The 27,041-nt window shown below is 40.4% G+C and overlaps 1 protein-coding gene across 2 annotated transcripts in view; it reads right to left on the reverse strand.

Annotated features, from left to right (window-relative positions):
• slc6a3 (solute carrier family 6 member 3) overlaps nt 1-25,386 on the reverse strand; it is a 48,216-nt gene extending 22,830 nt beyond the window's left edge. Inside the window, exons 1-6 of one of the 2 annotated variants that reach the window (XM_073024353.1) lie at nt 25,280-25,386; nt 22,697-23,110; nt 21,771-21,902; nt 20,931-21,150; nt 14,298-14,436; nt 11,151-11,285 (exon numbers count right to left, since the gene is read on the reverse strand). In XM_073024353.1, coding sequence (XP_072880454.1) covers nt 11,151-11,285; nt 14,298-14,436; nt 20,931-21,150; nt 21,771-21,902; nt 22,697-22,991 — 921 coding nt within the window. In that variant the 5' untranslated portion in view covers nt 22,992-23,110; nt 25,280-25,386. Of the gene's footprint in view, nt 1-11,150; nt 11,286-14,297; nt 14,437-20,930; nt 21,151-21,770; nt 21,903-22,696; nt 23,111-23,887; nt 23,993-25,279 lie in introns of those variants that run through there. The other variant, XM_073024352.1, reaches the window with a different exon arrangement.
• Nucleotides 25,387-27,041: the final 1,655 nt, after the last annotated feature.

Consider the following 27,041-nt stretch of genomic DNA (forward strand, 5'->3'; position numbering starts at 1 on the left):
GCCAATCTTCCTTCAGTCTCCGGGAAACTCCACAACAGGAACACAGTTCTTTTAATTAGCAACTAAAATTACAGCAGCATTATGTAAAAACTGTCCAGTATGCAACTACAGCATGTCCTTCAAAATTATGACAGCTGATCAAATTCATTATGATAAATTTTTAAAAAGGTTATTAGAGAAACAAATATCTCAGAGCCAGTCAGCACAGATTTCTAACAAAACAGAATTCTTCAATGAAAGGATAAAAATAAGCAACTTACTTGGATGCTTTGTGAATTTTATCAGTAATAGGGAAAATGAGAGTCTATTGTAAAATATCAATGGTTTTAGATGAAACCAGTATGAATTTACAAAAGGGAAATCATGTTTGATAAACTCGCTGGAGTTTTTCTTCAGGTTGTAACTGGTAGAACAGATAAAGGAGACCAAAGGATGTGATGTACTTGGACTTTCAGAAGACCCTTCATGAAGCCACACACAAGTGGTTAGTGTGTAAAATTAAAACATGAGATTCGAGCCATACCCTAGAGTGTTGACAGACAGGAACTGGAGAGTAGGAGTAAAAGGGGACTATTTTATGGCTTTAGGTGACACCTAGTGGGGTAGCACATGGGTCGGTACCTTGGGTGCCAATATATTTAGGTGAGGATACTAAATGAAATATTGCATTTGCCACCAACAGAAACCTGGGTGGAACTGTGAGGAGGACTTGAACAGGCCTCAGTGCAATTGGGACTCTCAGTGTGAATGGGCGTACACATGGCAGATGTAGTGTAAAGTGGACAAGTGTGAAGTTATCCACTGAGGTAGGACAAACGCAGAGGCAGCATATTATTTAAACAACAATATTAGGAAATGTGTCTCACAGCGGAGTTTGTGTGCCCTTGTATTCAAGTGCCCAAAAGACAACATGCAGGTATAGCAAGCAGTAAGACTTCAAATGGAATGTCGTCCTGCATTGCAAGGAGTAAGGCTGTCAAACTGAAACTAGAGGTCCTTGGCGAGACCATCCCTGCAGGATTATGAGCAGTTTTCATCTCCTTGCCTAAGAAAAGATACAGTTGCCATAGAGACAGAGCAGCAAAAGGTTTACCAGACTGAATTCTGGGATGGCAGGATTGCCATATAAGGAGAGATTGGGTTGACTGCACCAGTATACACCAGGGATTAGGAAAGACTAGCTCTAATTCAAAAACGTAGATTCCTGTCAGGGCTTCACAGGTAGCACAAGTGCCTCTCCTGGCTGATTCTAGAAGATAAAGCCCCAGATACTTAGAAGGGAGGTGAGAAAATTCTTCATGCAGAGGGCAGTGGCAGCAACATCACTGGAGGTTTTAAAAAAGGTCGATGGAAAAAAAACACCAAGGGGTATGGCGAGAGAGTGGGAATCAGATATTGAGGTAGTGGATCAACTATGATTTTATTGAATGGAGCAGTTCAGAGTTCACTCCCTTGACTGACCCTTTATCTGTGCTCTCTTTTGATGATGCCAATAGGCATGTCATCACCTCATGTTACAGGTCCAAGCCTTTCAATTATCATTTTCAGTCATACTCACTGATTACTAATATTATTTAATACTGTAATGAGCGTTCTGTATGTAACATAACATGGAAAAGTTCAAAAGTCACGAGGTTATATTGCAGTTCTATAAAATCCTGGTCAAACCACACTTTGAGTGTTGTGTTCAGCTGAGATTGCCTCATCATAGGAAGGATGTGGAAGCTCTAGATAGGGTGCAGAGAAGTCTGACCATGATCTTTGGATTAAAGAGCATGTCTTATGAGGGTAGGCTGCGCAGGTTTGGGCTTTTCTCTTTGGAGCAAAGGAGGATGAGAAGTGGCTTGATAGAGGTGTACAAGACGATAAGAGGCGAAGAGTTCAAGTGGACAGCAGACTTTTTCCCTCGGTGGAAATGGCTAATACAAGGGGCATAACTTTAAAGTGCTGGGAATAAATTATTGTGGGGATGTAAAAGGCAGGTTTTTTGTAAAACACAGAAAATAGTAGGTGTGTGGAACATGCAGATACACTAGGGACATTTAAGATGCTCTTACATATATACTTTGTACGTGGATGAAAGAAAGATGGAGAGATGGGAGGGAAGGATAGGATTGATTTGGAGTATGGTAAAGGTTGGCACAACATTGTGGGCCAAAGGGCCTGTACAGTTCTACGGGAGTCATCTGAAACACCGGATTTCCGAAGACTCAGTTCACTTCTTCAGGGGTTTGAGGAAAGGCCAGGTCCCACACAGGCAAGGAGCTGTAATGAAATGATAGCAAGCCAGAGTTCCTTCTCCATTCAACGTTGCTGCTCATTGAGATAGTTTTTTGCCCACCTGCTCTTTGCATATTGGCTGGAGCTGCTCTTATTTACACCCCCCCCAACTCCCGCACAAGATAATGCAAGTGTTACTCCCACCACGCTGAAGAATGGGCACCAGAAATGAGTTCCTCAGACTAACAATGGCTTGAATGAACCTCTTTTTTTTTGCACAAACCATCCTTGTCACAGGGTCCAGATGTTCTTTGGAAAAGAAGATGGTAGAAGTGATAACAGAAAGTGTTCCGAAGGGACGGTTTACACCTGAACTGGAGCGGTACTAACATTCTTGCAGGGAAGTTTGCTAGTGCTTCTCGGGGGGGGGGGGCGGGGTTTAAACTAAATTTGCAGGGGGCGGGGATCCAGAATGTGAGAGAGGATAGCAAAAGGAAGAATGAAGGACAGGTGGGGACTACAAGGTTCCGGAATATTAAGTGTGTAGTAGAGAAAGGTGAGGCGGAACAAGTGATAAGGAGGACACATGTACAGAGGGATGGTCTGATGGAACATGGAGTTAAATGTGTTGAAAGAATAAGTAAATTTAGGAAGGACAACAAAATTCTAGGGGCGTATAGCCCGATGGGAGTTCGGGGAGCTGGGTTAAGCACAATAGGCAGCGATTCAAACAGAGAGAGGAGAAATGGGCTAAAAATTCTATATCTGAATGCACAAAGTGTCAGAAATAAGGCGGATGAGCTTGAAGCCCAGGTGCGAATGGGTAACTATGATGTTGTTGGGATAACGGAGACATGGCTGCAGGGAGATCAGACCTGGGAAATGAATGTACAAGGGTATACGTGCTATCGTAGGGACAGAAATGTGGGCAGAGGGGGTGGGGTGGCCCTGTTGGTGAGGAATGAGATTCAGTCCTTTGCAAGGGGGGGACATAGGATCAGGAGAAGTAGAGTCTGTGTGGATAGAACTGAGGAACAGTAAGGGCAAAAGGACCCAAATGGGTGTTGTCTACAGGCCACCAAACAGTAGCATGGATATTGGGTGCAAGTTGAATAGGGAGTTAACATTGGCATGTGGCAAAGGTAATGTCGCAGTAGTTATGGGGGATTTCAACATGCAGGCGAACTGGGAGAATCAGGTTGGTGCTGGACCACAGGATAGGGAGTTTGTAGAGTGCCTACGGGATGCATTCTTGGAACAGCTTGTACGAGAGCCGACCAGGGACAAGACTATTCTGGATTTAGTGTTATGTAATGAACAGGATTTGATAAGCGATCTTGCAGTAAAGGAGCCATTAGGAGGTAGTGATCATAATATGATAAGTTTTTATCTGCAATTTGAGAAGGATAAGGGCAGCTCGGAGGTGTCAGTGTTGCAGATGAACAGGGGAAACTATGGAGCCATGAGGGAGGAGCTGGCCAAAGTTGACTGGACGGATAGCCTAGCAGAAAAGACAGTGGAACAGCAATGGCAGGTATTCTCGGGAATAATGCACAAGGTGCAAAATCAGTTCATCCCCCGGAGAAGGAAGGATTCAAAGGGGGGGGGAAAGGGGCCACAGTGGTTGACAAAGGAAGTCAGAGATTGCATAGCATTAAAAAAAAGGAAGTATGACAGAGCTAAGGTGAGTGGGAGGACAGATGATTGGGAAGTTTTTAAGGAACAACAGAACTTAACTAAAAAGACAATACGGGGAGAAAAAATGAGGTACAAACGCAAGCTAGCCAGGAATATAAAGGAGGATAGCAAAAGCTTTTTTAGGTATGTGAAGAGAAAGAAGATAGTTAAGAACAATGTTGGGCCCTTGAAGAATGAATTGGGTGAAATTGTTATGGGAAACAGAGAAATGGCAGAAGAATTTAATGAGTAGTTTAGATCTGTTTTCACGAAGGAAGACACAAGCAATCTCCCAGATGTATGGATGGGCCAAGGACATAGGGTAACAGAGGAAATGAAACAGATTGACATTAGGAAGGAAACAGTGATGAGTAGACTGATGGGACTGAAGGCTGACAAATCCCCAGGTCCAGATGGTCTGCATCCTAGGGTACTAAAGGAGTTGGCCCTGGAAATTGCGGATGCATTGGTAATCATTTTCCAATGTTCCTTAGATTCAGGATCATTTCCTGAGGATTGGAGAAAGGCTAATGTTATCCCACTTTTTAAGAAAGGAGGGAGGGAGAAAACAGAGAACTATCGACCTGTCAGCCTGACATCGGTGGTGGGGAAGATGCTAGAGTCCATTATTAAGGATGAAATAGTGGCATATCTAGATAGCAGTGATAGGATTGGGCCGAACCAGCATGGATTTACCAAGAGTAAATCATACTTGACTAATCTGTTGGAGTTTTTCGAGGATGTAACCACGAAGTTAGACAAGGGAGATCCAGTGGATGTAGTGTACCTCGATTTTCAGAAGGCATTTGATAAGGTCCCACATAGGAGATTGGTGGGTAAAATCAAAGCTCAGGGCATCGGGGGGAAGACATTGACATGATAGAAAACTGGTTGGCAGATAGAAAGCAAAGGGTAGCGGTGAATGGGTGTTTCTCGGAATGGCAGGTGGTGACTAGTGGGGTGCCACAGGGCTCGGTATTGAGACCACAGCTGTTTACAATTTACGTCAATGATTTGGATGAAGGCATTGAAAATAACATCAGCAAATTTGCTGATGATACTAAGCTGGGTGGCAGTGTGACATGTGATGAGGATGTTAGGAGAATTCAGGGTGACTTGGATAGGCTGGGTGAGTGGACAGATACTTGGCAGATGACGTTTAATGTGAATAAGTGTGAGGTTATCCACTTTGGGAGTAAGAACAGGAAGGCAGATTATTATCTGAACGGTCTAGAGTTAGGTAAGGGAGAAATACAAAGAGATCTAGGAGTCCTTGTTCATCAGTCACTGAAGGTGAATGAGCAAGTGCAGCAGGCAGTGAAGAAGGCTAATGGAATATTGGCCTTTATTACAAAGGGAAATTGAGTACAAGAGCAAGGAAATCCTTTTGCATTTGTACAGGGCCCTGGTGAGACCACACCTGGAGTATTGTGTACAGTTTTGGTCTCCAGGGTTAAGGAAGGACATCCTGGCTGTAGAGGAAATGCAGCGTAGATTCACGAGGTTAATTCCTGGGATGTCTGGACTGTCTTATGCAGAGAGGTTAGAGAGACTGGGCTTGTACACGCTGGAATTAAGGAGATTGAGAGGGGATCTGATTGAAACATATAAGATTATTAAGGGATTGGACAAGATAGAGGCAGGAAATATGTTCCAGATGCTGGGAGAGTCCAGTACCAGAGGGCATGGTTTGAGAATAAGGGGTAGGTCATTTAGGACAGAGTTAAGGAAAAACCTCTTCTCCCAGAGAGTTGTGGGGGTCTGGAATGCACTGCCTCGGAAGGTAGTGGAGGCCAATTCTCTGGATGCTTTCAAGAAGGAGCTAGATAGGTATCTTATGGATAGGGGAATCAAGGGATATGGGGACAAGGCAGGAACCGGGTATTGATAGTAGTTGATCAGCCATGATCTCAAAATGGCCGTGCAGGCTCGAAGGGCCGAATGGTCTACTTCTGCACCTATTGTCTATTGCCTAAAATTTAAAGACACAAACCGTGAAAGAGAATATGTTAAAATTAAAATATCCCAAAAATGTTACATGGGGGAAAAGAGTAACAGATTCTAAGAGCTGAAGTCCCATTTGCCTGCTCTAGCAGTAAGTCCACACAGTACACGTTCAGCATCTTCTCTCTTTTGTGCCGCAGACTGTTGCGTTATCTATGTTTAAACAGCTTTAGTTTGATTATCAGTCTGTCATTTCAACATGCCAATGAATTCAATGCCTTCCCGTTGCCCCCTATAGCTGAACTCTGATAACCAATTCTGTCTAGCTATTCTGGAGCTGACAAAATGTTTGAAAGGGAACTTAATACTAGTCCATCCCTGGAAAGCAGAGTTGTGCTCTGTCACACTATTTTTCTTGTCCACATCCATCTCCTTTATTGCACCAGGCTATCAATTTTCTGTTCAGAATTATCTTTTAAGTATGGAGCAAACTGACAGGACACTTTTGAGTTACAATTGATTAGATTTGCCCATTTTAAAACAATTGAAAGAAGCACTTTAGCATCTCATTACTCTGCCACATAAATAATGGTAATTAACATATTTATTGTAAAAAATGGGTAGCAGATTGAAGATATATCTCTACCGAAGGAGATGTAAGGCGCTCCTTCCCTCTGCTAGCCTGCAGGTCACCTTTGAGCAAGGTGTAGCACCTGCCTAGCACCCCCCGATCGGGTCACGTGTGGATGGTTGTACGAGCAGCTAGCTGGTGGATATCACAAGTGCTGGTTATGTGACCATTGATGCCAGGCAGATAATCCCTGAAGAGTATTGATAATGGTCCATCTTCTAAAGACACTGCCCCAAAGAAGACAATGGCAAACCACTTCTGTAGAAAAATTTGCCAGGAAAAATTTGGTTGAATGAACTTGGCCTTTTCTCCTTGGAGTGACGGAGGATGAGAAATGACCTGATAGATGTGTTTAAGATGATGAGAGGCATTGATCGTGTGGGTAGTCAGAGGCTTTTCCCAGGGCTGAAATGGCTAACATGAGAGGGCACAGTTTTAAGGTGCTTGGAAGTAGATACAGAGGAGATGTCAGGGGTAAGTTTTTTTACGCAGAGAATGGCGAGTGCGTGGAATGGGCTGTTGGCGATGGTGGTGGAGGCAGATATAATAGGGTCTTTTAAGAAACACCTGGCTATGGGTAATCGTAGGTAATTTCTGAAGTAATTACATGTTTGGAAAAGCATTGTGGGCTGAAGGGCCTGGATTGTGCTGTAGGTTTGCTATGTTTCTGATTCTATAAGAACAATCATGATTATGGATAGAGAAGGAAGTCCATGATCGCCCACATCAGATGACACGGCATATAATGATGATGAGTAGTCCTACTCAAAGGTTAGTGACACCTAATAATCCCTGAGAAGGTGGCAGTGAGTTGGGGTCGGTAGTTTCAGGATTTAGACTTAGTGATAATGAATAGATGACTGTGCGCAACTTGGAGGGAAAGTGTCCAATGATGTTACTGACATGTTTGCTGGAGTTGTACTTCTTAAAGTGATAATGAGTGTGCATTTGGGAAATGTTGTCAGAGTAGCTAATGTAGGTAAACGTGATATATTTTTGTAGATCATACTGTAGCCCTGATGCACATTGTGGGCGAGAGATGTTTAGGCTGGTAGATGGTGTGTCAAGTTATGGATATTGTGGTGATACACTGGGTAAATTAGTGGGTCAGAAGTTGGTGTGAACTTCTCTGAAGATCCATCCTGAGCCCAACATATTAACGTATGTGATTACACCAAAAGCATGCCGGCAGCTATACTTCATTAGGAGTTTGAGCAACTTTAGTATGTCACCAAAGATTCTAGCAAATTTCTATAGATGTACCATGGAGAGCATTGTAACTGGTTGCATCATCATCTAGCATAGAAGCATCACTGCACATGCTTGGAAAACGCTGCAGAGGATTGTAAGTTCAGCCTGTGCCAACATGGGCACTAGCGTCAAGATGATCTTCAAAAGGTGATGCCTCAAAAAGGGAGCATCCATCATTAAAGACTCTCCACCCCCACCCAGGACATGTTCTTTTCTCATTACTACCTGAAGGTACACACTCAATGTTTTAGGAACACCTTCTTCTCCTCTACCATCAGATTTTTTTGAATGGTCCATGAACCTACAAACACCACCTCATTTATTGCTCTACCTATTTTTATAAAGATATTTCTTATTGCAATTTATAGGGTTTTTCTGTATAGCCTGCTACTGCTGCCGCAAAACAACAAATTTCACACAACATGTCAGTGATAATAAACCTAATCCAGTCTAGTAACCTAGAGGTTTACACTAACAATACAGTTAATACTAGGCAGTTGTAAAATTTAATTGCAGTTGATAACATGGAATTAAAGATAAATTTCCACTGTGACTTTAAAACTGCTGGGTTGTCCTGAAATATATTTGGTCCACTTCTGTACTCTAGGTAATTGAGGGAAGGACATTGAAATTGGCTGCTTATATCCAACCTGGCCTCAAGAGTGACTAAAGAACTGTAGCTATGTGGTGATTCTTAAGAGCCCTCTGAAATGTTTCTATGTCTGAAATGACTATGTTTCTGTGCTGCTGCATCTACAGGACTTCCACAATAAAACGTGGTACAAAAAATAAGAGCTGGGAAAACTGAATTCTGGCATGTTATATACAGCTTGATGTTATCAATAAGTAAGAAATTCACTTCCTCAACAACAGTGACTTATCACAAAAGATTGCAAATTTTTGGAAGGAACTCTGTTTGGATGTTGTCAGCAATGTTCATGTGGATGAGGATCTACAGAAATTGTAAACTTCAAAAACAATGTGGTGCAAGACTACATCCTCGATTCTTTGAGATACAGCCTTGCATCAGTAAAGTTTCTACCTTGCAACCCATTGGTTTGCATTTTTGACTGGATCACACTGCATAAAGGTTTGATGGAGCAATCACAGGCAACATTGCTCACCAACTACAGTGATGCTGAATTGCTAGTTTCTCTTTGTAATGGAGATCGTATAAAATGAAGTTTCTCATAATACCCAACAACAAATCCTGTTAGGAGTGCCAACACTCTTGTTTGAAGTACAAGTGGTAGGTTGCAAAATCATGGGGTAAAATTGGCTAACTGTAACCATCAATAGGATGTTATGTTGAAGTTGTATAAGATGTTTGTGAGGCCTAATTTGGAATGTTGTATGCAGTTTTGGTCATCTACCTACAGGAAAGGTGTAAATTAAATTGAAAAAGTAAAGAGAAATTTTGCAAGGATGTTGCTGGATCTGAAGGACCTGAGTTATAAAGAAAGTTTGATTGGGTTAGGACTTTATTTCTTGGAAAGTAGAAGACTGAGGAGAGATTCGATAGAGTTATACAAAACCATGAGGGTATATATAGGATAAATGCAAAAGGCTTTTTCCACTGTGGTTGGGCGGGACTACAATTAGAGGTTATGAATTAAGGGTGAAAGGTGAAAAGTTTAAGAGGAACATGAAGGGAAACTTCTTTACTCAGAGGATTGTGAGAGTGTGGAATGAGCTGCCAGTGCAGGTGGTGCATACAAGCTCAAATTCAAAGTTTAAGAGATGGTAGGGGTATGAAGGGCTATGGTCTGGGTGTAGGTCAATGGGAGTAGGCAGTTTAAATGGTTCAGCACAGACTAAATGGGCCGAAGAGCCTGTTTTTATGCTGTGATTTTCTATGACTCTAACAAACTGACAGCTGTAAAATGGGACTGAAATAATGATTATCAATTATAGGCAAGTGTATTGTACAACTTGACTGCTCCACTTTCCCAGCATCACAATAACTCAAATGATCTGCCTGTACAACTTCTATCTCCTCTATGTTCTATTTTATGTTTCAGAGACATTGAAAAGGACCATCTCTCTGAGAAAGACACTGAACGCATCTGATTAAAGATTCTGATAATGAGTATTCTACATTAACTTCGATGAACACCAAGTCCGTCCCCATGCAACATGACCACTGGTATCCATCACTGTCAGAGACGAGGGATTCTCATCCTTCCTCAGCTTTGTGTTTCCCCAAGCAAATGCACCAGGCAATCACGTTGGAGTCTTGCATACTATCATTTAAAGGACAGCTGCAAGATTGGAGCTGACATCCTGGATACACACAATTTGTTCCAATTTCAAACCTAATTGTCCAGCAAGTATGTGTCGGATGGGGTAGCTTGTAAAGTTGCACTGGGATTGTTGCAGCCTGATAGTTAACAAATCATGCAAGTAGTCTCTGACATTATCTTGAATCATTATTGTTTTCAATAGATGATTCAGAGCCTCCCTTGAGGTTCCGTAATTAAACTAGAGAGACTATACAACTCAAAATATTTATGGCAAAGAACAGAGCATTTTCTTCTGAGCCTACTAACAACATTTTTTGGTCAATCAGCCTCTGTAGGAAGAGAGAAACAGAATTTACATCTTAGGCCAATGATCTAGGACTAGCTGGCAGATAGAATGAGGTAAAGTAAGAAATTGAAGGATGTTTTAAGTTAGAGGAAAGGCGAAGGGGTGGGAAGGACAAAGGGAATGTGTATTATGGTGGAGAGACTGAGTGACACAAATGCTGTTGTGTTAGCTAAAAAGGTGGTGAAGGCTTTTTAATCACAACTGATCTGTTTCAAGACGATGAAAACAGAAGAAGAAGAATGAAGAGAAGAGGAAAATCAAAACAAATACAGGACCAGAGTATACCAACCGATGCCGTTGTGTACAGCTGAAATAAAACTAGTATATTGGAAGTCCTCATGCCAAGCAGCATTTACAGAAAGAAAAAGAGTTCAAATATCTTTAATTAGAAATAGCCAAACTGTAAAGGTTCTTAATTAAAAAAAAATGTTTCTCTCTTCACAGATGCTATCTGACTTCCTGAATATACGGTATTTTTAGATTTCTAGCAACTCTTGTGTTTTTGCCAAGAAACTACATGATAACTTGCACTGCAGTCCTTAGGTGCCCGCCTATACATTCCAAATGTTTTCCTTTTGTTTTGGATGGCTTTATAATATTTCGCTTTTCTATTGAGATTTTAATTTTAACTTTTTTAAACTTTTCTTTCACTTCCTCCAAACTAACCTTTTTAAGGAGAGCATTTCAAAATCTGCCTATTGTTTTATAAGACAGTCTGAAGCTATAGAATTACAATGGAAAATATGTACAAAAATAATTGCTGCCCATCTACCATTTAACAAAGAGAGGAATAAATGCCTGTAACTGGTGTCGTATCACTCTGATCTCAAACACTTACCGAGGCCTTCCGAAGCCGCAAGAAGTCAACACTTAGATATGCTTTAATTCCATCTATCGCTCCAGGGAGAGTGATTCCACGAAGGAGTAAGATCGTGAGGACAATGTAAGGCATTGTGGCAGTAATCCAGACAACCTGTTATGTATCAAGGTTAAACAAATTTGCCATTCTCATTATTGGATCTTATCAACGTTGAAAGCTTCAAAACTTATACTGCAACAATAATTTAAGTAATACATTACATATTTCCTTCAAACGGGGGTAGTTGCAATATTGTATTAGATGAAATTGCACAAACAAGTATATATTATAGTGATTATAGACAACACTAGTTAAAATGGTGAGATCCAAGAATAGAGTATTCTCTGCTGTTTTGTAGATACTTTAATTTCACCTCTGACCCAAATTATGCTGGTGTTCAGATTTCCTTATGATATCGAGAAGCACCATTCAGCAATAACATCTGTGCTGGCTCAATGTTATCTTGCATATTTAAAAATGTTATTTAATATCAGTTAATTATATCATAAGACCATAAGATATAGGAGCAGAAGTAGGCCATTTGGCCCATCGAGTCTGCTCTTCCATTCAATCATGGGCTGATCCAATTCTTCAGTCATCCCCACTCCCCTGCCTTCTACACATACCCTTTGGTACCCTGGCTAATCAAGAGACTATCTATCTCTGCCTTAAAATTAATCTGGATATGCACATAAATGACCATTTTAGCTAGACCATTGGCCAGACTGATCGCCCATGCTTACCTTTACTGTACATGGAGTAAAAGTAAGCCATTTACTTCTAAATGACCTAGCTGTCCATACCCTGGAACACTGTATGAGGAAGTCTGGGTTCCCATTTCTGACTGCTTTACTGGCGCAGTGAGAAACATCAATGGTGGGAAGCCTGGGTTCCATAATATACTCGGCTGTGTCTACCTCTTTCTGCCATTTCTTGTGATCATCGTTGTCAATATAAGTAGTGAATCATCCCTAAGGGATGATTTCTATGGTGCATTGATTAAAGATTGGAGAGTGTCAAAAGGGACACACCATATTTCTTTGGACTCCTGAGGAAATAGAGGTGCTGGTTTGAAACCATTAAACAATTAAGTTAAAAATCTGTAAAGTATTCAACTACAGTTAAAGGAAGGATTAGCTACCTTCCACCTTTCCACTTAATCCAGAGTGAAGTTCTGCACCAGATCCAATCTGATGCCAGATTAACAAGACACCTCACTAATGTCAGTTGTGGGACATGATGGCAAGACAGCTGTCCCTGCAGGGAAGCTCTGTTTGGTATGTTCATAATGTCTTTTGGGTTTGGATCTCAAAATTGCCAAGTTATTCCCATTTTATGACAATGAAATGTATGTAACAAGGTCCCATCTCTATCCAGTTGCATAGCACTTCTAAACTTCATGAAGATGTCTTCATCAGCTTTTCCCACAAATGATTGCCATTTTAATTGCTAGCCCTACTACACAATCCTTGGAAGAGAGTCCGATGTTTGGCTGTGGCTGTCTGCCCGGACAAAAAGATAAGGAAAGGGCTTTACTACGTTTAGTCAAATTGTAGAAAGCTTACTGAGGTGTTTAGTTGAAGACAGGGTCATTGTAATAATGTTTATAAGACATTAGATCAGAGCAGGAATTGCTTTGAAAATTAATTAAGCTACAGGGTATAATTACTTTAAATGTTACATTACTTATTATCTTAAAATTGTAGACTGCTTTTATGATTTATTTCAGATTCAGGACAGTAATTGACCAAAGACAGAGTGGTTGACTAGGCAAATGGGCAATTGATGAAATTTAATACTAAGAAATGGGAACTGTTGCATTTTAACGGGAAGAATAAGGCAAAGCAATAAAACCTAGACAACACAATTCTAAACAAGGTACAAGAACAGATACTTGGGGTTCATGTAAATATTTCGTTGAAAACAGCAGGCCGGATTGAGACAACCAATGTTGGTTGTTGGGCGTTGGTTGTTAATAAAAAGTGTAAGGTGATAAAGAGTAAAGGACGAAGAAGTCACGGTTGTCATTTATAAACACTGGCTGAGCTACAGTTGAAGCATTGTGGAATCACACCTTAGAAAATGGTTGTTTGGTGAGAATGCAGGAGAAATTTACCAAAACGATTCCAAGAATCATGGCTGCTTCAGTTAAGTCAAAATAAATTTATTGTCTAAGTATATATTTGTTGCTGTATACTACTTTGAGATACATTTTCTTGTAGGCATTTACAGGAAAATAAAGAAGATCAATGGAACTTATGAAAAACTTTACTTGAACAGGACTGATAAACAATCAATGTACAAAAGACGACAAACTTTGAAAATAAAAAATAAATATTACTGAGGACATGAAATGTAGAGTCCTTGAAAGCGAGTCTGTACATTGTGGGATTAGTTCAGAGTTGAGGTGAGTGAAGTTTTCCACACTGGGTTCAGAGCCTGATGGTTTCGGAGTAATAACTGTTAGTGTAGGATCTTTGGCTCCTGTAAGTGCTGCCTGATGGTGATAGTGAGAATAGAGCAAGACCTAGATGGTGGGGGCCCTTGACGATGGACGCTGCTTTCTTATGACAACGCTTCATGCAAATGTGCTCAAAGGAAAGTTGTGGAGACAGATGAGAAGATATGGCATTGTTCTTCCTGGGAAAGAGGAAGTTAGGAGCAGAATTAACAGAGCTATTCAGAAACAAGCAGAGGACAGATAGAAGAAAGACTGTTCCCATTGACAAAGAAGATAAAACAAGAAGGCATTAAAGTAATAGGCAAAAGAACCAAGAACTAAGTGCATTGACACACTGTCTAGAAACCATTGCTGACTGGATTTGTGGGGACAGATTCAGGTATTCTTAAAGGGTAGCTGCAGTATCACTGGGAGAGGCCAGGAGAGTGGAACTCTCCTTTCCAGTCCTGATGCAGAGTCTTGGACAGAAATGTCAACTGCTCGTTCTTCTTCATAGATGCTGCCTGACCTGCTGACTTCCTCCAGTATTTTGTGTGTGTGTGTGTGTGTGTGTGTGTGTCACTGTAAATTTCCAGCTTCTGTATTAAGTTAAATCTACCTTGTATGTTGCTAGTTGAATCTAGATGTCAGTGCATGGGTAGAATAGAACAGAATAATGAGATCACCTTGCCAGAAGTTCGAACTCCCTTCCACAGGCTGAAGTAAAGGATCACAATAACGACGAATAAGCAACAGGTGAGTTGCCACCTGAGCTTGCCGATGTCATGGATCCCCGTACTTTCATGAAGATGAAGCATTCTACGCCTGTTTAGAAGCAACAACAACAACATTCATTACACAGACAAGAATAGTTTAATAATTATTCTGCACTTGAATTTGGCTATCACAAACCTAATCATTAATTTTTGGGTGGTGGGTGGTGATGCATCTCTGCCAAAGGAGGTGTAAGGTGCTCATTCCCTCAGCTAGCACCCATGGGAAACTTGCAGCACTTGCTTAGCCCCATGCTCAGGGTCATGTGAAGCCATGGGAGCAGGTGGTGGATGGTCGTATGAGCAGCTGGTGCATATCACAAGTCCTGGTTATGTGACCACTGATGTCAGGCAGATAATCTCTGAAGAGTATTGATAATGCATGGGGGTCACCTGTCTCGTAAAGACACTGCCCAGAAGAAGGCAATGGCAAAACACTTCTGTAGAAAAATTTGCCAAGAACAATCATGGTCATGGTCAGACAATGATCGCCTACGTCATAACGACATGACATATAACATCGAATGAATGATTGATTTGCATTATAATTTACAATGATTGATCCTTCACTCTCCAGAGAGAGGGACAAATTACAAACTTTTGAAGCACTATGGAAATTAGTACTAGCTTATTTTAAGAAAATGCAGCTCCTTTCATTTCAAATTGTTCAAACAACTTCATCAAAGGACTTTTTTATTTGAGGCCAATTCTAAAAATCAGCAGATCTGCTGAAAACTCAGCATTCTGAAAAGCAGCACACAAAATGCTGTAGGAACTTAACGGGTCTGACGGCACCTGTGAAGAGAAATGGACAGGTAGCATTTTCACAGATACTGCCTGACCTGCTGAGTTCCTCCAGCGTTGTGCATTGCTCCAGATTCCAGCATCTACAGTCTCTTCAGATTAATTCATGACATGTACATCGAAATATCTCGTCTCCATTCTTCAGGGTAAGCACACACGTGATTGGTATAAATTTATGAGGAAGCATGAATTTCGATTTGCAGCAGGCTCCGCACCAAGTATTTTGGACAGCAGCAGCACCTTGAATCTGAGAACTAAGCAAAAAGATCCCTTGCAGTAGGGTAGGTTGCTGTCGAAATATGAACCCTTTGAAGGGAGTGACACAATGTACAGACCTCTTCTGGCCTTCAATGCAGATATGTTTAGCTTAGTATGATATATGCCACTGCTTTTCACTTAGGCATTGCAGTCAAGAGCTTTAGGTGACTGTCCCTCAACGTGCAGTCTAAAATTCTATTCAGCCAAATTGGTGGGAACTTGCCACATCCCCTTCTCTTTCTTAACAGATTCCAGAGGACCATAAGACATATGAGCAGAATTAGGCTATTTGGCCCATGGAGTCTGTTCCTCCATTCCATCATGGTTGATTTACTATCCCTCTCAATCCCGTTCTACTGCCCTCTTCCTCTAACAATTGGTGCCCTTACTAATCAAGAGCCTATCAATCTCTGCTTTTAATATACCCAATGACTCCCTACCTCATTTTTGTGGGCACTGAATGAGTTAACTTCACCATTCACTTTGTGTGCAGTTTGTTCAACACTGAAATAGTCAAACTACCTCTCTGCCTCTGGATGGTGGCTCAAGAAACCAGGAAACCTAGTTTGAGCATTTTCTCCCTGTGAAATTTCACTGGAAATCCTTGAATTTTGTTGAATAACTTTCAGCTGACTTATGTTTTATAGATGTGTGTCCAGTAACTGTTCTTTTGTAAAAAATCATTGCATATCTTCAATCTGCTATTATCTTTCTCCAGTTTGATTCAAACTTACAAATTCTGCTCAATTTATGAAATGTCAGGATTTTCATAAAATCACACAATTTTGATTTTGAAACAAGTAGATGTAGAATTTCATCTCTTTTGTATATGTACTTTAGTCAAAAATCACATTACCTTTTGGAGCATTGATGAGAATTGTAGGTAACAACTTGTCCATTTACCCTATAGCAAACAGATCAGCTTCTGTTTATGTAACACATTCAGCTGATAAAATGTAGAAAATAAATTCACGCTTATGATAAATGTTTTGAGCCAGTCCTGAAGAGTCTCGACCCAAGACACTGACTGTTTATTCCCCTCCAAAGATTGTATCTGACCTGCTGAGTTCCTCCAACAGTTTGTGTGAGAAGTGAGTGACTGTCCTTATCATCAAGGCTACATTAGACTGAAATGACATCAAAGAGCATTGTAAAAATGAACTCAATGGGCATTTGAATGCAAACACCCCAAAGGAAGATGGTCATAGTTATTTGATTCAGTGTTCCAAGTTCCAGGGCATCAAAGGAGGAGTTCTTCAGGGTACCATCCGAGGCCCAGTCATCTTCAGCTGCTTCATCAAAGGCATTCTTTTTATTGCAAGTTCCATAAGACCAGAATGAGAAGGAGCAGAATTAGGCCATCTGGCCCATTGAGTCTGCTCTGCCATACCATCATGGCTGGTTTATTTTCCCTCTAAACCCTATTCTCCTGCCTTATCCCCACAAACTTTGTCACCCTTACTCATCAAGAATTTATCAACCTCTACTTTCAATATACCCAATAACTTGGTGAAAGTGGGGATGCTCATTAACTACTCCACAGTCCTTAGCTCCACTCACAGCTCCTCTGTAAATAAAGCCATTAGCACCTGCATGCAGCAGGGCCTAGACAACATCCAGGCCTTGGTTGGAGTAGCATTGTAACATTCATGTCACTGATATGCCAGAAAGTGACAATTTCAAACAAGACCGAGCCTCGTTTGATTTTCAAATAAATTACCATCTCCAGGTCTTCCACTATCAACATCCAGGTGATCAGCATCTACTGAAAGCTCAGCTGGTGTACCAGAGAAGACCGGATGCTGGGAATCCCATAATGAGTGACCCACGTCCTGCAAGGTGCAAGTTCAGATCCAACAGCACCCAGGAAGCTCACCTCCATTCAGGACAAAGCAGCCTGTTTGATTACACCCTATCAAGCATTCCAAATCCTCATACATTAACTGCTATTTGAACCTTATACAAAATACATTGCAAATATTTGCCTATGCTACTCTGAAAGTACCTCGCAAATTAACTACCTCTACTACTGAGGATGATCAATCCCAGCATTCCTTTTCCCTCCACCCCCCAACCCCCCCCAAACTCCAATAACAGGTATGCATAGCCTCTGGCTTTCTGACTTACTCCATTGCTAAATAATGGCATTACATTGATGACTTTCCAATCCTCCAGCTCTTCCCCCAGAATCCAGGGAATTTCTAAACACATCCACCATCTCTGCTGCCACTTTCTATATGACCCAAGGATGCAGATCATTAGATCCATGGGGACTTGTTAAACCCTATTACTTCCGCTTGCACTTGTTCTTTATCGATAGCAATAATTTCTAATTCCTTTCTCCCCCATAACACTTTAATTACCTATTTTACAGGAACTGCTTTGGGGGTGTCTTTCTCTATGAAAACAAATCAATGTACTTAGAATTTCCACCACTTTTCTCTTTTGCCCCAGAATTAATTCTGTGATTGCATCCTCTGTGACCAGTAAATTTACTGTCGAAGTATATATACATGTCACCATATACTATCTTGAGATTTATTTTCTTGTGAGCATTCACAGTAGAACAAAGAAATACAACATAATTACTGAAAAATTATACACATAGATTGTGCAAAAGAAGATAAACTGTACAAATACAAAAAAAGTAATCAAATAATATGGAGAACTTGAATTGTAAAGTCCTTGAAAAGCCAACAGGTTGTGGCATTAGTTCAGAGTTGAGGTTATTCATGCTGATTCAGCTTCCCTCTTGTAAAACCTCTTACAGACTGGTTTTATATGTTTGCTAGGTTACTCTGATTACTTTTTTCCTCTTTACATTTTTTAATTATCCTTTGCCGGTTTATAAAATATTCACAATTCTCTAATTTGCCCACTAATGTGTGCATTTTGAAAGAAGATAATGAAAAAATTGAAAACACATGTTGTGGTGTCAGGAGATAGAAAGAGGGGATCACCTTACCATACACGCATCATTATTCTCTTAATTTACATGCCAAAAAGACTAATGCCTCCTACCAACCTTCATTTACTGCCTCAGAATTACAGTTGGATCCATCTTATAGAACCTTTTATTCTCAATGCAATACATTTTTGCCAAAAATTGTGAAATAAATATCTTCCATCTATTGATCTATTATTTTAATCTATAATGATTTATAATCTATTTTCCCGTCCACTTCAGCCAACTCTCTCCTCATACCATTTTAATTACCCTCATTTAGGTTTAGGATGCTACCTTCAGGTCAAAGTTTTTACTAATTTTTAAGCTGAATTTATAATTCTAACATGCTATGATCATTCCTTCCTCAAGGATCCTTTAGTGTGACAACATTAATTTATCCAATCCTGCTACACAACACCAGATCCAGAAAGCCTTTCTCTAGTTGGTTCCTCAACATATTGCTCTGAGAAACTATACCAGATACATTTCTCAAAACACCTTCATTAGCTCCCTTTGTTAATTTGATTTGTCCAATCTATATAGTTAAAATTATCCATGATTATTATTATTATTTTGGGCCCCTTATCTAAGGAAGAGCTGGCATCGGAGAGGTTCATGAGAATTATTCCGTGAATGAAAGAGTTAACACACGAGGAGAGTATGTTGACTTTGGCCCTGCACTGACTGGAGTTTAGCAGAATGAGGGGGGAATCTCATTGAAATCTCTCAAATATTGAAAGGCCTAGATAAAGCGGACATGGAGGGGATATTTCCTGTAGTGGAGGTACCTAGGATCAGAGGGCACAGACTCAGAATACAAGGATGTCCCTTAGGACAGAGGTGAGGAGGAATTCCTTTAGCGAAAAAGTGGCAAATCTGTGGAACTCATTGCCAGAGATGGCTGCGGAGGCAAGGTCAAAAGATATATTTAAAGCAGAGGTTGATAAGTTCTCGATTACTGAGGGCATCAAAATTTACAGGAGAAGGCAGAGAATGGGGTTGAGAGGGTTGATAAATGATTCATGACCGAATGGCTGGGCAGACTCAATGGGCCGAATGGTCTGATTGTGCTCCTATGCTTTATGGACTTATTGCAATCCATTTCCTCCAGCCCCTTCCTCTTTCTCAGTCGATATTCTATCACGTAGTATAGTGATTGTTAAGGTGTCCATATACTATAGCAACCAGTGAATTCTTACCCTTACTATTTCAGAACTCTACCCAGATTGATTCTGTATCCGTAGTTTCTGAGCCAATATCATTTCCCATCTCTTCCTTAGTTAGTAGAGCTACTCCATCTCCTTTCCCATCCTTTCAATCCCACATATATGCCATATATCCTTATTCAGGTCCCAACAAACCTACTCTGCAATGGCTGTCAATCATAACCATTTACTTCCATTTCTGCTGCTATCTCATCCATTTCATTATATATAGTATTATGAATGTACACACTCAGATAAAGAGCCCTGAATAATATTGATAAAGAGAAAGAGCTTCGTTCTCTTTACTTCATTTGCAAGTGGTCCCTTACTCTTGCATGCTCTGTTCTTTTCAGATTCATGCAGATTATTGTTACACCTCTCAAAATTTCTAGCTACCTTCCTAAATACTCTTTCACCTAAACACTGCCTTCTATTTCCAGCTTAGCATTTTTTTTCCTTCTGATTTTGGAAAGGGTTCTTAATACCTGAACAACATAAGCAACCTTCTCATCCAGCTCGGATGCTGGTCCCATACCTGCTAAAGTCAAAGTGATGGTACTTACACAAATCAGGTTGCCCTAGAAAACTACCTGATCGCTCAGGGAATTTAAAACTTTCTTTAAGTTTAGTGGCTCTTTAGAGGCTTTCTAAGCATTATTTCACTACACTGTCATTCTGCACATAGCCAATTTTAGAATTAAGAAGAAAACAAAATACATTGGAGTAATGATCAATATTCATGAGCTATGAACAGGGGGAAGAAAGCTTGTAGAATGATCAAAGTACAAAGCAAATTTATTATCAAAGTACATCACCATATACAGCTCTCTTCCGAGTTTCATGCTCTTGCAGACATTCACAACAGAACAAAGAAATACAATAGAATCAATGAAAAACCACCCACTACCCAAAACTGACGTACAGACAATATATATTAGTAATATATATAGAATGCTAGATGAAAAGCAGTCAGAACAAGGAGGATTGTGAAGCAATGATCATGAAAGTTGAAAAATGGAGAGAGAAAGAAGGAAAAAATAAACGAAAATGAAAAAAAATAGAAAATACAAGTTGTGGTGCCAAGAGACAGAAAGAGGGGATAACCTTATCATTATTCTTTTAATATGCATATCAGAAAAACCAATGCCATTTACTGCCGCGGAATTACAACCCCTATCAAACTACCCATGACCTCGTTCCTAAGTGGTGACGTTTTTTTCTATCTCCACCAATATCAATACCAGTATCACAGCACAGTAAGAGCAGTAGCCCCGTGCAAACACAGGCAAACACAATTACCAAGAGTAATCACGACCAAGCGTTTCTACTTACTCGTAATATTCAGCGGCAGGGTTGGTTTTATACTCGTAATATTTCTGCTGAGTAAAGTTGGTGACCTCAGAACAATTGGGACTGTTCCAGCTGTTGTTGCAGTGAATCCATGGCAGCTCCATTGTAAAGGATGAGAAGAGGTAATAGAGAGCCCAGGCGATGATTACATTGTAATAGAAGCCGACATACAGTGCGATCAAGATAACCGTGAAGCCAACACCTAAAACAGCGGAACGGATTACAGAGAATCAGGGTCTGGAGCAGTTTCCCCATTGCCATTTCAAAAATAAAACCAAATGCTGTTTCCTTAAAACTTCAAGCACCGTCATTTCTTTATATATTACAACGAATAGCAAATTGGATAACAGGGAGAAAGAGCACGCGTGACGTTTACAAGGGTGTAATAAGATGGAAGACTTTTACAGTGTCTCTGTCATCAATAGCATCGTTCAAGTATTTTGCAGCAGCATTTGATACTTGGTGTGATTGTTGCCTTAAAATCTCTGCTAGCTAGCAAGAGCACGTGTCTATATAGCACCAATTTTGAAGTGATTTTCTTCCATTTGGGCCCTATTCACTGCTCAAAGCGACCTCTTAGTGCAAATAGTGGTTGTTAGTCATTGGACATAAAAGGCAGTTGGCATACAACACTGATAACTGCAGTCACCAGCTGCCGGCGTTTAGCAGAATGAGAATAAACACTCTGATTTAACACAGCACACCGGGTTGTTCCATGAAGCGACATTCGACATTCCCCCGAAACTTTTACTCACGGAGGCCGATAAGGAATGACTGGGAGTTGAAAGTAGAGTTTGCTGCAAATGCAGAAGAGTTGCTCACCTTTAAATATGGGACAGATCTTCCAGACCCCCGCGGCGCCTTCTCGATTGAACTGCCCCAGTGCCAATTCCATGTAAAACAGCGGCATTCCAGCGATGAACATAAAGAACAGGTACGGGACGAGGAAAGCCCCTGGGACGAAAAGCATCTCTTTAGCACACGCACGGGGGATCAGTGGAAAATAAATCTCAGGGTAGTAGTATATGCTGACATATACGTACATTGATACTAAATTTACTTTGAACTTGCTGAGAGGCGATATTTTCGAGCCGCTGCGGGCTGAGTGCGATATCGAGGGCGACAGGTACGGGGGGCTTCAAATACTTCCATGTTGTTTATTATTTGTTTGTTTGTTATTTATTTTAAGTTATATATATACTTCGCGACTAATATAAATATGACATTCGTTTCTAAACCTAGATTCACTTAAGTAACTTCATACAAAGTAGGATGTGATCGAAAACTGAAGTATGCCTTGTGGAGAATGGTCTCACACTGCTCTCTCAGCCTCTCGGAAAATAGGTCAAGCTATTAAACAATCATTATTCTATTTAATGGCCTATTCCTGGACATTCCTATCTGTGGTGCCCTTAGCACTAATTTAAAGATGTTGCATGTTTTCTTGGCTGATTGGTAAACAGGCTAAATATCAGTAGCAATGGACTGCTACTGACCACCGCTTCGTACTATCGTGTGCTCGTCTCAATGTGTCTTTGCGTTGGCACTGAGGTCCTGCGCTTGTACGGTCTTTTTGCAATATATGATATAATTTTATGTACAATTCATAATCTGTGTGTTATCTGTTCGTGCCCGTGATGCTGCCGTAAGCAGGTTTTATTTTTATTTAGACCTCTACCTCACCGTAGTTGTGCACAAAACAATAACCTTGGGTTAGTACTAGAGCAAACGTTGTCCAGGCTTCCTACCTCCGCCATTGCGATAACAGAGATAAGGGAATCTCCAGACATTGGCCAAGTCCACCGCAAAGCCGACAACCGAGAGGAGGAAATCGATCTTCTTGGCCCAGGTCTGCCTCACCTGGGTCTCACCGACTCCTTCCCCAGCGGGCTGGGGAGAGCTGACAAGCGTCGAATTGGTAAACTGCACGCCATTCTGCTCCTTTACCAGAATCAGTTCCACCTTCTTGGTCTCCATCCTGTTGAACTCCTGAACTGGGGCCACAACTGAAGACATCAGGCCGAGGAGTCTCCCTTTGATCATGGGACTTCTAGCTCTTCAGATGCTCCAACTCCTCAAATGGTCTTCAATGGCAAGAATAACACAGCACGTCGGCGAAGAACACCATCCCAACAGGGGGAAATAGTTGTCACCAAAAACACCTACATATCGAGAAGCAAAGGCAGAGATCTACATTTTAAACGTTTGCACTTTCACCGACCAGGTTCTCGCGTAATTCGATAATATGCATGGGTGAGATTAGTTTCGAAGAACTTACACATCGTTTGTAGAATGAATATTAATCTCCACATATTTCTGCGATACTGCCTGTGTTTATACTGTGGACAGTATAGTGTAAGTATTGTTTACATTTTGATTCATTTGATAATACAAAATACAGTGAATATTATTTTTTTGATTTTCCCGGTTAATCATTATTCACTTAGCACCACCATTACGGGATACTCTCTCTAAATGCTCGCAATGTTTTAAATAACCTAATGCTAAATTTACACAAAGTAACTCAAATACATTGCGGGCGTTGTTGTAAACTTATAACAAATGACAGGTTTAAGAAGCGACCTTCAACTAGAAAACTAATCTACAGCTTTTTCCTTAATTAAACAAAGCAACGTCTAGAAATTTAGTTGCAATCTAGGAGCAGCAAAGTGAGCCGTTTGCCGTTCTAGATATGCATCTGTTGGCGATCTGAAAGTAAACGGTTTCACGGACAAAGCCGCCTTTAACGTCTGTTTGCCACCTTGAGAACATTTTGTTCATCCATTTCGGCTATTTGGAAAGCAAAGTAATCAAATTAGTTTTCGTCCCGACTCCAGTACACCGGCGTTATCATTCCTCTATAATTGGCAGTTTGCGGGATAAACCAAAGAACAACAAAGCTCGAATTGAAAAAGGACAAGAGATATTGTCAACTTCACCTGTACAACAACAAAGAACTGACTGTAGTTGCTGCAGTTTCAGCCTGGGATGTACACAGCGAACCAAAGGTGCTAAAACGAGATGTCGGGAATTCTTGCCAGTCAGATGCTGGCAGGAGCTGTCACAAGCCCGCCGGCTAAATGACTGACTGAGAGCAACAATAGAAAGGGGTCGCTTTCAAACCTTTCGGTTTTGGTATCAGAGGCACGAGGTTGTATTTATGAGACGCAGGTTACGCCGTCGCGGAGTGACAGCTACATCGCTGAACGCACCGCGAAGGTGTGGACTTGCAATTAAAAAAAAAAGCAGAGCGATTGTAAGGCAATTTTAATTGAAAGCAAATGTAATTCACTGGAATCAAAAAATTCAGCAATGTTCAGTCTTCCTAGGAGGACGGCATTTAATACGGATTATCCCTCTCTTTTAATGGAAATAATTCACCTTAGCACGTCTTCATGATCTGAGATTGCCTGTACTGATCTCTTCAAGTCATCTTGTTGGCTGAGGGGCACGGTACGTCCATTATAGTATAATGCATTTATTGTTTAGAGTACTGAGTGGAAATTAAAATTTTATTTCAAAAGAAACAATGTTTTAGGCAGTGGAAATTACGAAAATAAGACAACATTTTGGAGACATTTAAGCAGCATCCCCAAAGATAAACGATGAGGATTTCATTATAGCTTTTTAGAAATTAGAACAGCTCATTCTGTATTAAAAATAACCCACATCTACACAGACGACAAAACGACACGTTTTATGTGCTGTAATCTATTTAACGAAATCCTTAATATAATGCAAATCCAATTTGAAGTGAACTTGGCATTCAGAGGAAGTTAAGTTATTGATTAACCTACATCGAAGAGTGGATTCAAAACGGGAATAGCACCAATGAATCAATCAATTACGTATTCGTAACGTTTCGAACTTTGCGGGTTTATATTCTTTTAAAGTTTTCTTCAGGTTTACATTTGGTTGGCAAACATGAAACCAGTGACTTTAAAATACAGATCGAACCGGAATTCTTGTTCCTTTCGTGCAATTTACAGCTAATTTTCGTTCGCACTTAATATCAGCTAAATAATGCATACATTTTTAAACGTAGCACCGGACTGCATTACCCACAATTTTTAATACGCTAGGTATTCTAGCCCGGCAGTATTTGCAGGGCGGGAAAACAGTCTGTAGGATTCCAGTGGTGCACAACAAATTTTCCTTTAATAACACTCATTATTTTAAACTTTAAATTCAAACAGTATTATCAAGTATAGCTGAATATTGCATTTAAGGCTTGAAATTGTGATTTCTTCTTTAATTTCATAATAACACACGAGCATCCGATCTGTTTCGACCTTTGTCCAACCCCTTTATATCCTGACTACTGTACTTACCTGTATAAAATACTGGCACGAATCCACACATGATATCCCATATTCTGTTTGTCACCTTCTTCCAAGCTTCCACCAAACAAGGCAGCCATTATGCAACAATTATTTAGTGGCCACGGCTTAATTCTTACAACGTTACGTATTGCAAGAATTACATTTCAGAATGATGAATCGATAGCATCAGCTGTTGCTGTGGTAAATAATTAGCAGAGGCGGGACTCACGATAATGTATGAACAAAGCGGTGTAACTCCGCACAAAACCAATAGACAGGACTTCAAGAAAAAAGGCATCCAATATTAGATCAAACATTTTGGCTTATTTGTACATACAAAATGAAGAAATCTTTAATTATGTAACTGCAATGGTCCATATTGTACTGTTACAATTCACATGGAATACAACTTCGAAATGGAGGAAAGATTCATTGTTGTTTAACATATAAATAATGTAATTGCTGCAGTGAACTTTAATCTATTACTGTTTGGCGGCATCAGACTCTGGCTGGTTGATGCAGGAATTGTAACTGGGCTTTTCAGGGTTAAACATTCTGTCCAACGTCACAGTATATGAGGGAGGGAAAAGAGGGTCTTTAGTGAAGAGTTTTACCTACTGATTGTCCGTAGAGATGGAGCTTCCCAGAGGACAAACAGTGGTAAAGGTAAATTATTATCAGAAGGGGAGAAAGTGGGAAATTGGAAGATTTCTTCCCATGTAAGGCAAGATGGGGTTTATATCTTGCCAATCATAACTGATATTTCCAAATATGTTAATAGTGGAAAAGGGGTGATGGAGAAAGGGGAGATTGTGACTCTGTCGTGTATTCTAGTAAGTTAAAGGCTCATTACTAGCGAATTCAAAATTCAAAGAAGATTTATTATCAAAGTAGGTCACCATATACTACCATGAGATTCAGTTTCTTGCAGGGATTCAGTAAAACAAATAAATGCAATAAAATCAATGAAAAGCTACACAAAGCCACAACATGCAAAATACAAACTGCGAAAACAAAAAAACCCAATAAATAAATACGTAAAAAGGTAATATTAAAAGCATGTGTAGTCCTTGAAAGTGAGTCTATAGGTTGTGGAATTAGTTCATTGAAGTTATCTACTTTGGTTCAGGAGCCTGATGATTGAATTGTAATAACTGTTCCTAACCTGGTGGTGTAGAACATAAGGGTCCTGTACCTCCGGCCTGATGGCAGCGGAGGGAAGAGAGCATGGGCTGGATGGTCGGGGGTCCTTGATGACAGATACTGCTTTCTTTTGGCAGTACTACTAGTAGATGTGCTCAACGGTGGAAAGGTTTTTTTTTCTGGACTTCAACTCACTTTCTGTAGGCTTTTCCAATCTTGGACATTGGGAATTTGTGTTTCACTGTGCCCAAACTTGGTTGAGAGTGCCAGAGTGTGCAGTGAATGAGCCCAAATGAAAGGCATCTCTGCAGCATCTAGTCTACTGCTATAGAAATAGGATTACCTGCACAAATGACATTTGATATTCCACTTTTAAAAATTACATAATTAGTTGAGGCAATCTGTTCAAGTGATCTGCAATGCAGGAGAGGAAGCTGTACAGAGGGGTACAATTATTATTCCTGAATTCTGTATTCCAAGGCAAAATAAATTTAATAGCACATTTTTCTTACAAATCAAGACACTTCCTTGGTATGCAGAAATGTTAGAATAGATGATATTTGGGCAGCATGACAATAGAGTTGTTCTTAAGTTCATGCTTTTACTGGAGCTCACTGGAGATCTGCTT

This window comes from Hemitrygon akajei, chromosome 20, assembly GCF_048418815.1.
Source record: "Hemitrygon akajei chromosome 20, sHemAka1.3, whole genome shotgun sequence".
Classification (NCBI taxonomy): Eukaryota; Metazoa; Chordata; class Chondrichthyes; order Myliobatiformes; family Dasyatidae; genus Hemitrygon; species Hemitrygon akajei.